This window comes from Squalius cephalus (genome assembly GCF_949319135.1).
Source record: "Squalius cephalus genome assembly, chromosome: 25".
Classification (NCBI taxonomy): domain Eukaryota; kingdom Metazoa; phylum Chordata; class Actinopteri; order Cypriniformes; family Leuciscidae; genus Squalius; species Squalius cephalus.
In genome coordinates, this window is record NC_137146.1 from 30294436 (window position 1) to 30309435 (window position 15000).

Below are 15000 nucleotides of genomic sequence, written 5' to 3' on the forward strand. Positions count from 1 at the left end.
GTGATCAAAGCTGAATGTTCAGCATCATTACTCCAGTCTTCAGAGTCACATGATCCTTCAGAAATCACTCTAATATGATGATCTGATGATCAAGAAACATGTATGATTATTATCAGTGTTGAACACAGTTATTAGATTTTTATTTCGGGATTGTTTGATGAATATAAAGCTTTGATCACAGGAATAAATTACACTTTACTGTATATTCACATAGAGAACAGCTGATTTACATTATAATAATATTTCACTGTTTTACTGTATTTTAAGCGCAGCTTTGAGCAGAAGAGACTCTTTCAGACACATTGAAAATCTTACCGATCCAAACCGTTTGACTGGTGTACCTTCTTCATTTCACTGCTTGGGTTTTGAATGCATTGTGGGTAGACAAAGAGCCGAAGAGTGAAAGAGAGATGGGAGAACGCACCGCTTGGTTCCCACTCTGTGATTGGGCGCGATGTCGATGGTGTCGGTGGCGGAGTCGTGGCGGACGGCCAATCCCAGGTCTGCGATGCAACACGTGCCGTTCTTCTTCACCAGGATGTTCTTGGACTTCAGATCCCGGTGGGCGATAGCAGGCTTTCCTGGAAGCAAACGCAGGAACACCAGATTACAGGCTGAGCAGAAGAGTGCCATCCTTCACCTTCACAACTGAGAGAACTTTAATGGAATCTGAGAGATTTTGATCAAAGCACAACTTTAGAGCGGTTCAGTCTCCGGAAGAGCCACGACTGCTTTATGTGACGAACAGATTTAATCCACAGATGAACTCAGGAACACATCTAGAGCTCATCAGATATGATCAACCGAAGCTCAGGCCCGTTCTCACGCGTCACGCGTCTTTATCTGTGTTTCAGATGATGACGGTCTTTTTCAGTTTAGTTTTGTTGACCACTTTGCCTGTGTTAATGCTAACTGCATAAAATTTGGCACAGGTGTGCATTTTTATTGTAATTTTACTATTTCACCACCATTTCCTTTAAAACATCTATTTTGCACTAGCAACACACAATAGTTCCTCTCAGCGCCTTTTGGACACAAATGTCCCCATTGAAACCCATTAAAACTGCTATTTTTAATCCTAGGACAATTTAACTATAAAATTATGCAATATTTGTTAGAAGGCTTTCATTCTGTTGGCAAGGCTTCAAACATTTACAGTTTTACTATTTTTTACCAGATGATGCCATTTCTTCAGGTTTGGTCTATAAAGCAAAAACTCGCTTTATTCCTGTTTTCTGCTTCGGCATATTATAGAGCCAATTGGATAAATTATGCAAGGATAATTGTGTGGGTGTGTTGGTATGGATGTCTGAGTGTGGTTTGTATGTGATTAAAATAATAAGTGTGTGTGTGCATGTGTGTGCTTGTACTATTGGGAGAGAAACTCAACTGCAAATAACAAATCAAACCTGTGTGTGTCCAGTGGAGTTTTTGATTTTCTAGCCGTTTTAGAGTTTAACTTGTTTCATAAAATATATATTTTATATAAAATAATGTTCATAAATAATTTTGGACAGAGCATTGGACAAAGTCTGGGACAAATTTAGCATTGGACAAATTTCCTCTAGTGGAAGCGTTTGGTACTGCAGATAGATGTTCTCAAATTTGGAACACAACTTGTTTAGATTTGTGGTTTTAGAGTAAAACGTGTTTTTTAAAATTGATATTTCATATAAAAATTGAAAATAGTATTTTTGTGCATTTTTCATAACAATTAACGTACAATTCTGTAACCTTTTTTAAGTTGACTTTTTAAAACTTTTTTCACTTCAGCAATAATCTGCCAAGTGTCGTCTTTGAACAGAGATCAAACTTCAGTCTGTGCTTTAAAGCATTCAAGATTTACCACAGTTTAAGCTGGAAATTAAAAATTTTGGTCTATGCTCAAAAAGGGAATAAATGGATTATAAATACAGTGTAAATATAATGTAGTGCCATAAAATCCCCTAAAAACAAAATACTAAATAAAAAAAAACATTATCAAACTAAAATATAGTACATTCCTTTCATAAATTAAAAAAAATAATAATTCTGTCATTCTTGACCGACACGCGAAGAGCACCAGAGGGTGAAGTGAGGCCTGAAACAGTTTCTCAATAGTCTGCATGTAGTATCGTAAAACTTTTTTTTTTTTTTTTACATGTTTTCATAGACATGTAATATTATAATCCAATGTTATTTTGATTTGGTACAGGTAGCGATGTTGCAGCATGGCTTTCTGCATACTGATATTTATTGAGAGTCTCTTCTGCTCATCAAAGCTGCATTTATTTGATCAGAAATAACAGTGAAATATTATTTAAATGTAAATCAGCTGTTTTCTATGTGCATATATAGTAAAGTGTAATGTATTGCTGTGATCAAAGCTGAATTCTGATGCTGTACCATGGTAATACCCTGTTGTTTAACACCTCAGCATTACCACAGTATACCGGCAGAACATGAGCTGAATATTACTTATGGTCAGGGTTTGAAAATATATAATTCATTGCCTTATAATGCATTACTTGCATAAACAAATGAAAGCTTGTTTATAGCTGCAATAGTGTAATAGAGCGAGCTGAAGTGATCTCCAAGAGCTTGCCTGTGACTCTCTTATAGAGTCTCATTTAACGGAGCATTATGTCTCAATTATACCAGTGTAATAAAGCTGCCACGCCGGTGAATGAAGCTGGCCTTAACAACAAACAACTCGCAAAACCCCATCAACTACTCTCGACTGAGACGAAGACGTCTACATCAAGCAGAAACGCTGCGATCTGGACTTCAAGAGGCAGACGTTTACTCAAAGTACTATTTTTATATGTAATTTAAATGAACAGAAGCTCGCTGGAGCCACTGGTGTCTCGATGAGCTGAAGGGCTGATGGAGTCACACTCAAATGCATTCAAAAAAACAGACCAGCATGTTGCTAGCCTGATTTAACACGTTAACATGTTTATAATATGGCTTAGCACACTGATATCATGTTTTAACATTGCTAGCCTGATTTAACGCGGTTAACATGTTTAAACATTGCTAGCCTGATTTATTGCTTTGTTAACATTTTAAAATATTGCTAGCCTGATTTAACACATTGTTAATGCTAACATGTTTTAACATGTTACTAGCCTGATTTAACACATTGTTAACATGTTTATAACATGGTTTAACATATTGATATCATGTATTAATGTTGCTAGCCTGATTTAACACGTTATTAACATGCTTTAACATGTTTCTAGCGGGATTTAATGCATTGACATGATTATAACATGGTTTAGCACATTGATTGTTTTTACATGTTGCTAGCCTGATTTAACGTATTGTTAACATGTTTATAACATGGCTTAGGACATTAATATCATGTTTTAACGCTGCTAGCCTGATTTAACGCATTATTAACATGTTTTATCATGTTTCTAGCCTGATTTAATGCGTTGTTAACATGATTATAACATGGTTTAGCACATTGATATAATGTTTTAATGTTGCTAGTCTGATTTAACGTATTAACATGCACAGTTGAACACAGGTGAACACAGGTGAGGGTGAACACAGGTGAGGGTGAACACAGGTAAACACAGGTGAGGGTGAACACAGGTGAGGGTGAACACAGGTGAACACAGGTGAGGGTGAGCACAGGTGAGGGTGAACACAGGTGAGGGTGAGCACAGGTGAACACAGGTGAGGGTTAGCACAGGTGAGGGTTAGCACAGGTGAACACAGGTGAGGGTGAGCACAGGTGAGGGTGAGCACAGGTGAACACAGGTGAGGGTGAGCACAGGTGAACACAGGTGAGGGTGAGCACAGGTGAGGGTGAGCACAGGTGAGGGTGAGCACAGGTGAACACAGGTGAGGGTGAGCACAGGTGAGGGTGAACACAGGTGAGGGTGAGCACAGGTGAACACAGGTGAGGGTTAGCACAGGTGAGGGTTAGCACAGGTGAACACAGGTGAGGGTGAGCACAGGTGAGGGTGAGCACAGGTGAACACAGGTAAGGGTGAGCACAGGTGAACACAGGTGAGGGTGAGCACAGGTGAGGGTGAGCACAGGTGAACACAGGTGAGGGTGAGCACAGGTGAGGGTGAACACAGGTGAACACAGGTGAACACAGGTGAGGGTGAGCACAGGTGAGGGTGAGCACAGGTGAACACAGGTGAGCACAGGTGAGGGTAAGCACAGGTGAACACAGGTGAGGGTGAGCACAGGTGAGGGTGAGCACAGGTGAACACAGGTGAGCACAGGTGAGGGTAAGCACAGGTGAACACAGGTGAGGGTGAGCACAGGTGAGGGTGAGCACAGGTGAACACAGGTGAGGGTGAGCACAGGTGAACACAGGTGAGGGTGAGCACAGGTGAACACGGGTGAGGGTGAGCACAGGTGAGGGTGAACACAGGTGAGGGTGAGCACAGGTGAACACAGGTGAGGGTGAGCACAGGTGAGGGTGAGCACAGGTGAGTACAGGTGAGGGTGAACACAGGTGAGGGTGAGCACAGGTGAACACAGGTGAGGGTGAGCACAGGTGAGGGTGAGCACAGGTGAACACAGGTGAGGGTGAGCACAGGTGAGGGTGAACACAGGTGAGGGTGAGCACAGGTGAACACAGGTGAGGGTGAGCACAGGTGAACACAGGTGAGGGTGAGCACAGGTGAGGGTGAACACAGGTGAGGGTGAGCACAGGTGAACACAGGTGAGGGTGAGCACAGGTGAGCACAGGTACCTTGCGTGCCCACGATCTCCATGTGCAGGTGTGCCAGGCCGCTGGCGGTGGACAGAGACAGCTTGATCATGCCCTCCACCGTCACTGTGTAGCGGTTCAGGTAGTCGAACAGCGAGCCGTGCTCATGGTAGTCCGACACCAGCCACAGCTGCGTCCAGGTGCCGTTATCTGACCGGGAGAAAACACAGATTACATCAGCAAACACAGGAGTCATCCACTCATCCCAGCATGCATCAGTGCCATCCACACATCCCAGCATGCATCAGTGCCATCCACACATCCCAGCATGCATCAGTGTCATCCACACATCCCAGCATGCATCAGTGCCATCCACACATCCCAGCATGCATCAGTGCCATCCACACATCCCAGCATACATCAGTGTCATCCACACATCCCAGCATGCATCAGTGCCATCCACACATCCCAGCATGCAGCAGCGCTCCCTGACCCTTGTTGTCTGCGGCGATGAAGCCCAGTATGTTCTCGTGGCGCAGCATGACGGTCTGGTAGATCTCGGCCTCCCGGAACCAGGAGCGCTCCTCCCTGGAGGAGAAGATCTTCACGGCCACCTCCTCGCCCCTCCACTTGCCCCGCCACACCTCCCCGAACCGGCCCTTCCCGATGCTCTCCTGCAGGATGATGGTGCGCGCGATCGTCCTCTGCACCAGCAGCGGCAGGCCTGGGGGACACGGGGGACAGGGGACACGTTTACTTCCACAGTCACACGGGACACGTTTACTCTCACAGTCACAGGGGACACGTTTACTCTCACAGTCACACGGGACACGTTTACTCTCACAGTCACAGGGGACACGTTTACTCTCACAGTCACACGGGACACGTTTACTTCCACAGTCACAGGGGTTCTCTTTTTCATTCACCGGCCAATTTGGCTACTAAATGTTTAAGTTACTGGCCATTCAGAGCTTATACTAGAGAAATTAACCAGATTATTTCGTGGGTTTCATAAGCTGTAAGCCATAATCATCAAAATTATAACAAATAAAGGCTTGAAATATCTCACTTTGCATGTAATGAGTCTATATAATATATTAGTTTCACCTGTTAAGTTGAATTCTTGAAATAAATCAACTTTTTGATGATATTCTAATTTTATGACCAGCACCTGTATATCTATATCTATATCTATATGTATTTGTATATATATATATATATATATATATATATATATATATATATTATAAAATTTGGATTTCATACATTCATTTCTTATTGAAACTAAATCTCCTCCCTCCCTCTTTCATCCTCATTACCAAAAATATGTTTTAGTACAATTTTAGTATCAATACAGTACAAAGAACATCAAAAAATGGAGGATGAAATAATAATGTATTTTCTGTTAACCAAATGCTTTTTAATCTTCGCTATTGTATACAAACACACACACACACACACACACACACACACGTTAGACATAGATGAATGATCTATAAATATAACATTTTAAGAACATTATTAAAGACCAGATAACTCTGAACGAATGTTCTATTAATGTTACTCAAAGTCCGTGTGAAGTTACACCGGATCTTCCCAGACTGAGTCATCATGACAGTGTAACACTGGTGAAGCCTCGGTTCCCTCAGCAATCTGACGGTGCAAGACCGATCTGACCAGTCACACATCAGCAGAAGGACATCAGACCAGAGTCTGCTTTGGGAGAACATGGATATATGGTGTGATAACTCTAAAAGTGTGATTTCTAGACCTGGTTTCTAAAAGTCAGTAAATTAATCCAATCTTACAACTCTATGGGCATTTTATGAAGAATATACATGTTTCTACACTGATAAAAATGATTCTGTGGTGAAATACTGTAAATGCTACAGAAAAAAAAAAAAAAAAAAAAAATGAAAAAGTTAGTTCAGGCAAAAACAAAAACACACAAAAAAGTAAATTCTATATAAGTACTCAATTCAAACATGTAGAAATTAAACCAGAAATATCAACGATATAAAATTAAGTAAAACCAACTCAACTTTTCGGATACTGGTTCCCATCATGCACTGGGGCATGAATAATTAATGAGGTTGGTTTTTCACTGTTTTCCAGCTGTATTTACACTGATTTATCATTGATTTTGTTGTTAGGATTAGTAACTTGCCATTTTGTGACATCTGGATTCATTTTCTACTAAAAATGACACATTCATACTCAGAAACGATCTAACGAATGTTACTGTTATTGTGTACCAAGTATTGAGGAGTGTGTTCGCATTACTTCTATTATGCAGATATAGAGTCTACATCTATTGTATTATTTACTTAGATGTTTTTAAGTAAAGCATTCACTTTAATAACGGTTTAATTCAGTATTATATTATTTGAGCATAAAGTTAATCTAGTTGGATATACTTATAGAGTTAAGTCAAATCTACTTAACTAAGTTAAGTAAAATTAAATAAATTAAAGATAATTAATTCATATTTACTTAATTATATTATGAATGTTAAGTTCAACAGTACATTTTACTTGATAATAACAGGTGAGTTGTACAGAGCAGTGGCAGTAAATGTGTTAGTGCAAACTGTTATGAGGATTTTGAGTTATCTTTGTCAGTGTAGTTACGCCATGCTTTAAAGTGTTTTACTGGGTAGAAATTGTTAAAGACTAGTCGATCAAATCCATCAGGGGTGAAGAGCCTTTGAATCGGGTCATGGACAACAGAAGGGCTGAAGATGTTGAGAACACACACACACACACACACACACACACACACACACACACACACACACACACACACACACACACACACACACACACACCAGCGGCTCAGAAATATCTGAAACCATGAGAAGGACTGGGAGAATGTGTGGGCTGTCCGTTTCAGTTACACACACACATCCAAACACCAATTCCAGTTACACACACACACATCCAAACACCAATTCCAGTTACACACACACACACACACACATCCAAACACCAATTCCAGTTATACACACACACACATTCAAACACTGTTGAATCTGCAGAAGACCGAGACGGTCAGGCAGACAGACGGAGAACACACACGGGTGTGACTCACACACGAGGTTATGTCACGTCACACACTCTCACACACACACACAGACGAGTGGTGCCACATCGAGACCCAGTCAAACTACATGTACCAGACACCAGACGTGCATTAAGAAATCACACAACTGGGAGAACACAGGAAACAGGCCTTATATGTGTGTGAAGTGTGTAGTTTGTGTGATGTGCACTGTAACACACTCAGGAGGAGTTGTGTCTTCATCCCGGTTCAAGCGCCGTCATTACAGCCACTCATTCACACACACACACACACACACACACACACACACACACACACACACACGCCTTCGCCTGGAGTTTTACGCTTCACACCGGTTTTTTGCTTCTTAAATGCTGTCTAATTAAAATAGTCCAACAGTCATCTTTTAAAATGCCTATCCCTATCCATTAAAGGGGACATATCATGAAAATCTGACTTCTCCCGTGTGTGAGTGCTGTAATCCGGTGCTTCTACCAACACAGAAAACATTTAGTTTCGCGATCGCCAACAGAGACCAGTTCTAGCGCACTGATGAAGATCCAGCAGAGCCTGAAGCTGTTCTGTGGTTGAGCACAGACGAGCACTGAACACTATTGACCAGAACATGTCACCGCTGTCTTATAAAGACCTCAGGAACTGTGGACACTTGTGGAGAAGTTAAACATGATGATGAGATGATCAGTGTAACTCCACAACAACTACAGAAATGTCTCCGCTAACATTCAGAAGCTCTTCCTGAGTCTCTCCGTAAGGCTGCACTCGCTCCTGGTTATTCTGGGATTCTGGATGAGGGAGATTGGCCTGTTCTGTTATTGCCGGAGTTTCTGAAGCTCGTGTAAAGACTCCGCCCTCTTCTGAACGGAGGCGGAGCTAAAGCTCATTTGCATTTAAAGGGACACACAAAAACGGCGAGTTTTTGCTCACACCCAAAAAGGGGCAAATTTGACAAGCTATAATAAATGATCTGGTATTTTGAGCTGAAATTTCACAGACACATTCTGGGGACGCCCAGTTATATTACATCTTGTGAAAAGAGGCAGAATATGTCACCTTTAAAGGGATAGTTCAGCCAAAAGTGTAAATTCTCTCATCAATTATTCCCTCAAGTCGCTCTTAAACCCATTAGACTTAGTCCATCTTCGAAACACAAAGAAGGATATTTTAATGAAACCTGAGAGATTTCTGTCCATGCATCCACAATTTTCACAATCAGAATGACGTTTGTTCTCTCGCATCACACTAGCGTTTGCCATATTTGATGAGCTCCGTGTGTGTGTGTGTGTGTGTGTGTGTGTGTGTGTGTGTGTGTGTGTGTGTGTGTGTGTGTGTCGATCTGTGTTTAAAGTCTGAATCAAATCTGTTTATCATATAAAGCATTTGTGTCTCTTCAGAAGAGATGAAACTACTTGATTCATATAACTTTGGCACTTCAGAAACTTTCAATGGACTGACAAAAAGAATATTAAAAATATCTTACTTTGTGCTTGACGATGAACACAAATCATGGGTTTGGAACGGCGTGAGGGCGAGTAATTACAGGATTATCAGTTTCATGTGAACTATTCCTCAGAATCAAGAGTTGACTGTGAGAGACTTCACAAACACTGATGGCACTGTCTCGGTGGCAGAAACACCTTTAAAGAATGAAAAGATCGACAAAAGAGAAAACTGTGGGAAGGCAAAGCTCTTTCAGGATATTTTTCAGGATTGCATGATGTCTGGACACGTTTTATCCGAGTTTCAACCACAGGGAAACAGGGAAGGCTCAAGGTTCTTGAACAAACACTCTTCCAGTCACATTAGCTGAACGATCGCTCAGCGCTATCTGGTCTTTAATAATCTTCTCAAAAGCCTTAGCGCAAAATATTTTTCTCAAAAGTTTTAGTTTGTCTAACATCTAACAAACTTGTTTGTCTAACATTTTTTAAATATATTATATAATTTTTCCCATAATGTTTGGAGAATGATAAAACGGAATGTTTTGAACGTTGGGAAGAAGATTTGGAAAATAATGTTTTCGTAACTGTTAGCAAACCATTCTTCGAGCATATTTATGTTAGCTGGGGACTGTGTCCTTCACTAGACATAAGAAAGAGTCAGGGAAGGCTGGGACATCTGGGAATGTGTGTGTGTGTGTGTGTGTGTGTGTGTGTGTGTGTGGACCTCGCTCCAGTTCCCATGTGTCTGATTAGGCGGTGACGTGAGCATTTCACACACTACTTTTGTGTGCGAGTAGTTCCACTGATAACCAATTGCTGGAACAATCGGATCTTGGAACAAATCCATAGCGACAGTTCTTCCGTGTTTCGGTTGAGAAGGGTGTGTGTCATTATACAGTACGAGAGCGCCCTCTACAGGCGAACACCATCACTGACGCCTCGTGGAGTTTGTTTTGACACACGAGTCTGCACAGAGCCGGACACTTCAGATGCATTTAAGATTTATTTGGTGTCAACAGAGTTATTTACTATTTATGGCCAGCACTTTGGTCCATTCTAATGGTTTTGAAAGTGCTTTATAAATAAAAGTTGAGTTGAGTAAACTATATGTGTACAGTAGAGCTGTCAAATACAAATTTGAATTTCAAATATTCGTTGAATTTATTTTAAAAAACTGCACATTTAAATGCAAAATCCGTGCATTGAAATTTCTGGTGTGTCGAGAGGCGCGCGAGACATGATGATGTCGTTAATGACGCGGTTTGTATGTTAGCTTATCCAGTACAGCGCAGTTGTTGATGTGAAAAATGGCGGGAAAAGGTTCTTCATTCTGACGAAAATGTTCAGTCTGAGGCAACGACACACTTGACCTTCACCTGCACATCGGTCAGAGCTGAGTGTGTGTGTGTGAGTGTGTGTGTTTCACCAGCTGGAAACACTGTCAACAGAAAGCGCTCAGCGTGTGTGTGTGTGTGTGTGTGTGTGTGTGAGTGTGAGAGTGTGAAAGCGCTCAGATCAAGCTGAGCGTCTGGTGTTTGTAAAGAACAATCTGTAGATGTAGAGAGTAGAAGTGAGTGTTTCTGAATGTCAGTTTGCTGTTGTGTGTTCATGTAGTTCATTACGCTGTGTGTTGAAGTGTGTTCTCTCAGGTTACTGATACACAAACACAGTTTTATGCACTATTGTAACAATTGTCCTTGCATGCATATTAAAGAAATTGTATTTTATTCAAGAACAATTGTTTCAAAAGTTAATGCACTTTAAAAAGTGAATGTCATTTCATTTCATTAAAAGATGCGATGCTTGATTTGGTTTATATTTGCTTGTTGCGCTCGCTCGAGGACACAGGAGACAATACAGCACTTTATCCTCTAACATGAAGTGTTGCCTTTAGAATTAGAATATAATTAGAATTTTGCTAATATTTAAGAAAAACATTTGATTTTAGCTTCCAGCCATTCTGCCAGCCCTGGTGTACAGGACATGTTTTCACATCTTTATAAAGTAATCTGTTAACTAGACGCTGCATTAGTGGAGAACAGCAGTATGTTTGCCACTAACATTACTATAACCTCAAACGGTTAAAGCCGGTTCAAGTCCGGCCCAAATGTTTAATGTCACGATTGCTACCATCTATTTTAATTGGTTTATATCCAGCTGGTCGTTTCTATGCATTCGTTATCCAGCGAAGTGGCATATTTAAAGCTGGCGACGTGAGATGATGATAATGTTCTGCAGCCGACAGAAACGCAAGTCAGAAACTTCCGATTTCAGCTCTTTTTTATCGTCACTGTAATACATTATAATTGTAATACATGGCCTTTGTGTAGATGATTAAAGATGGACACTGTGCAGTAAGAGTCCTTCTGTAACATTAACTAAGGTTATTAACTAAAGTTAATAGAAATGGTTCATTTGTTGATTTCAAAATTGACTAAAAGCTCTAGTGAAAAGGCTGGATAACACAAATGATCATGTGAATGAACGGCTGTTATTATGTTTGTTCAGACCGACAAGAACGCCCGAGTGCAGTCGGGTAAATAAGATTTGTGCTTTTGGTGAATAATACAGGAACAATTCAAAACCAGTTCTCTTGTATTTTATGATGCAAATACAAAATAAATGTTGTCTTCTTTTCTTCTCTGTGACAAACGGATTGCTCCAGAGTAACCGCTGTATTAGTGAATTTACACCATCACTCTGTTTACACACTGGTCTGAACAGACAAAATCATGCCGAACATTCGTGTCAGTGTGAACAGGCCTTTACCCTGTTTTTAACTTTCTTGACGATGTGCCAATAAAATAACTGGCGCTGTACACTCGACACACAGTCTTTAATCCTGCCGGAGAAACACAGCGAAACAAAGGGAAGGAGAGAGGGATGATTCACGAACCAGACAACAAAGAGAACAGCAGACGTGCAGACGTAAACACACACGCACATAAAGGACGCAGGTGTTTAGAAAGATTAACAGGTAATTATATGAAGGGTAAAGAGTGTAAATGAAGCCAGAATAACCGGAGTCACAGGAAGAGTTTCGTATGAATCAGATCTGGGCGTAAAAGCAGGACTTGACGACCGAGAACACACTAGACAAACACGACATCGCCCCGCGCATTAAAAGCAGAGCTGCTATTGTTAGATAAAACTGGTCAAAATCAGTTCTGTTCATTGAAATAAAGCTGTTATAAAATTTACAAATAAACTCCTTACTAAAACTGCAATTAAAATAAAGCTATGAAAAAATATATAGAAAAAACACTAATAAAATGACAAAAGCACATAAAAAAAAAACTAAATTTAAAATGAAACTAAACATTGTTCCCTTTCATGGGTCTCTCAACACTGCGAATCTCGCTGTGGGAACACCTTTGGTGTGGACGAATGTCTGAAGCCCTGATACCAGCACGCCAATGTGATTGGCCAATAGCGCTTAGCACCACCCTAAGCATACGTCACGCGTGCTTCATATTAGTGTGCTGCTATTCCTCAGATTTTACTCCTTCAGGAAGCAGATTTTTCTGTTGCCCGTAGGAAAGCGTGTTTGTTGTGACTTGACTAGTGCTTCCTTCGTCATGGAATCTGAGGAATAGCGCACAGCACACTGATATGAAGCACGCGTGACGTATGCTTAGGGTGGTGCTAAGCGCTATTGGCGTGCTGGTATCAGGGCTTCAGACATTCGTCCACACCAAAGGTGTTCCCACAGCGAGATTCACAGTGTTGAGAGACCCACTCGTAACCGAGACGTTTTTCTGTCGCATCGGTGCTCATGCAACCACACAACAAAGCATGGAAGAGCATGGAAGCACATAACAAAACTACTACAACTTAAAATGACATTAAAAAATATGAATAAATACTGTAATGGTTTATAAATAATACTAAAATAAGAGTTTGTTGCTTTCTGTCGTGCCGGTGCTCATGTCATCTTTGATTGTGTGTGTGTGTGTGTGTGTGTGTGTGTGTGTGTGAGAGTGTGAGCGAGACTCACCCGAGCCCGAGCCGGATGTGGTCATGCCGTAGATAAGGTCTTTGAGTGTGTGTGTGTGTGTGTGTGTGTGTGTGTGTGTGTGTGTGTGAGCGAGCGAGACTCACCCGAGCCCGAGCCGGATGTGGTCATGCCGTAGATAAGGTCTTTGAGTGTGTGTGTGTGTGTGTGTGTGTGTGTGTGTGTGTGTGTGTGTGTGAGCGAGCGAGACTCACCCGAGCCCGAGCCGGATGTGGTCATGTCGTAGATGAGGTCTTTGAGTGTGTGTGTGTGTGTGTGTGTGTGTGAGCGAGACTCACCCGAGCCCGAGCCGGATGTGGTCATATCGTAGATGAGGTCTTTGAGTGTGTGTGTGTGTGTGTGTGTGTGTGTGTGTGTGTGAGCGAGACTCACCCGAGCCCGAGCCGGATGTGGTTATGTCGTAGATGAGGTCTTTGAGTGTGTGTGTGTGTGTGTGTGTGTGTGTGTGAGCGAGACTCACCCGAGCCCGAGCCGGATGTGGTCATGTCGTAGATGAGGTCTTTGAGTGTGTGTGTGTGTGTGTGTGTGTGTGTGTGTGTGTGAGCGAGACTCACCCGAGCCCGAGCCGGATGTGGTCATGTCGTAGATGAGGTCTTTGAGTGTGTGTGTGTGTGTGTGTGTGTGTGTGTGTGTGTGTGTGTGAGCGAGACTCACCCGAGCCCGAGCCGGATGTGGTCATGTCGTAGATGAGGTCTTTGAGTGTGTGTGTGTGTGTGTGTGTGTGTGTGTGTGAGCGAGACTCACCCGAGCCCGAGCCGGATGTGGTCATGTCGTAGATGAGGTCTTTGAGTGTGTGTGTGTGTGTGTGTGTGTGTGTGTGTGTGTGAGCGAGCGAGACTCACCCGAGCCCGAGCCGGATGTGGTCATGTCGTAGATGAGGTCTTTGAGTGTGTGTGTGTGTGTGTGTGTGTGTGTGTGTGAGCGAGACTCACCCGAGCCCGAGCCGGATGTGGTCATGCCGTAGATAAGGTCTTTGAGTGTGTGTGTGTGTGTGTGTGTGTGTGTGTGTGTGTGTGTGTGTGTGAGCGAGCGAGACTCACCCGAGCCCGAGCCGGATGTGGTCATGTCGTAGATGAGGTCTTTGAGTGTGTGTGTGTGTGTGTGTGTGTGTGAGCGAGACTCACCCGAGCCCGAGCCGGATGTGGTCATATCGTAGATGAGGTCTTTGAGTGTGTGTGTGTGTGTGTGTGTGTGTGTGTGTGTGTGAGCGAGACTCACCCGAGCCCGAGCCGGATGTGGTTATGTCGTAGATGAGGTCTTTGAGTGTGTGTGTGTGTGTGTGTGTGTGTGTGTGAGCGAGACTCACCCGAGCCCGAGCCGGATGTGGTCATGTCGTAGATGAGGTCTTTGAGTGTGTGTGTGTGTGTGTGTGTGTGTGTGTGTGTGTGAGCGAGACTCACCCGAGCCCGAGCCGGATGTGGTCATGTCGTAGATGAGGTCTTTGAGTGTGTGTGTGTGTGTGTGTGTGTGTGTGTGTGAGCGAGACTCACCCGAGCCCGAGCCGGATGTGGTCATGTCGTAGATGAGGTCTTTGAGTGTGTGTGTGTGTGTGTGTGTGTGTGTGTGTGTGTGAGCGAGCGAGACTCACCCGAGCCCGAGCCGGATGTGGTCATGTCGTAGATGAGGTCTTTGAGTGTGTGTGTGTGTGTGTGTGTGTGTGTGTGTGAGCGAGACTCACCCGAGCCCGAGCCGGATGTGGTCATGTCGTAGATGAGGTCTTTGAGTGTGTATGTGTGTGTGTGTGTGTGTGAGCGAGACTCACCCGAGCCCGAGCCGGATGTGGTCATGTCGTAGATGAGGTCTTT

General features: G+C 42.7%; 1 protein-coding gene across 1 annotated transcript in view; it reads right to left on the minus strand.

The window, feature by feature from the left end:
• tgfbr1b (transforming growth factor, beta receptor 1 b) overlaps positions 1 to 15000 on the minus strand; it is a 69102-nt gene that overhangs the window by 10498 nt on the left and 43604 nt on the right. The window contains exons 4-6 of the mRNA XM_079863173.1: positions 5154 to 5384; positions 4703 to 4870; positions 425 to 581 (exon numbers count right to left, since the gene is read on the minus strand). Of these exons, the coding sequence (XP_079719299.1) occupies positions 425 to 581; positions 4703 to 4870; positions 5154 to 5384 (556 nt within the window). The remainder of the gene's footprint in view (positions 1 to 424; positions 582 to 4702; positions 4871 to 5153; positions 5385 to 15000) is intronic.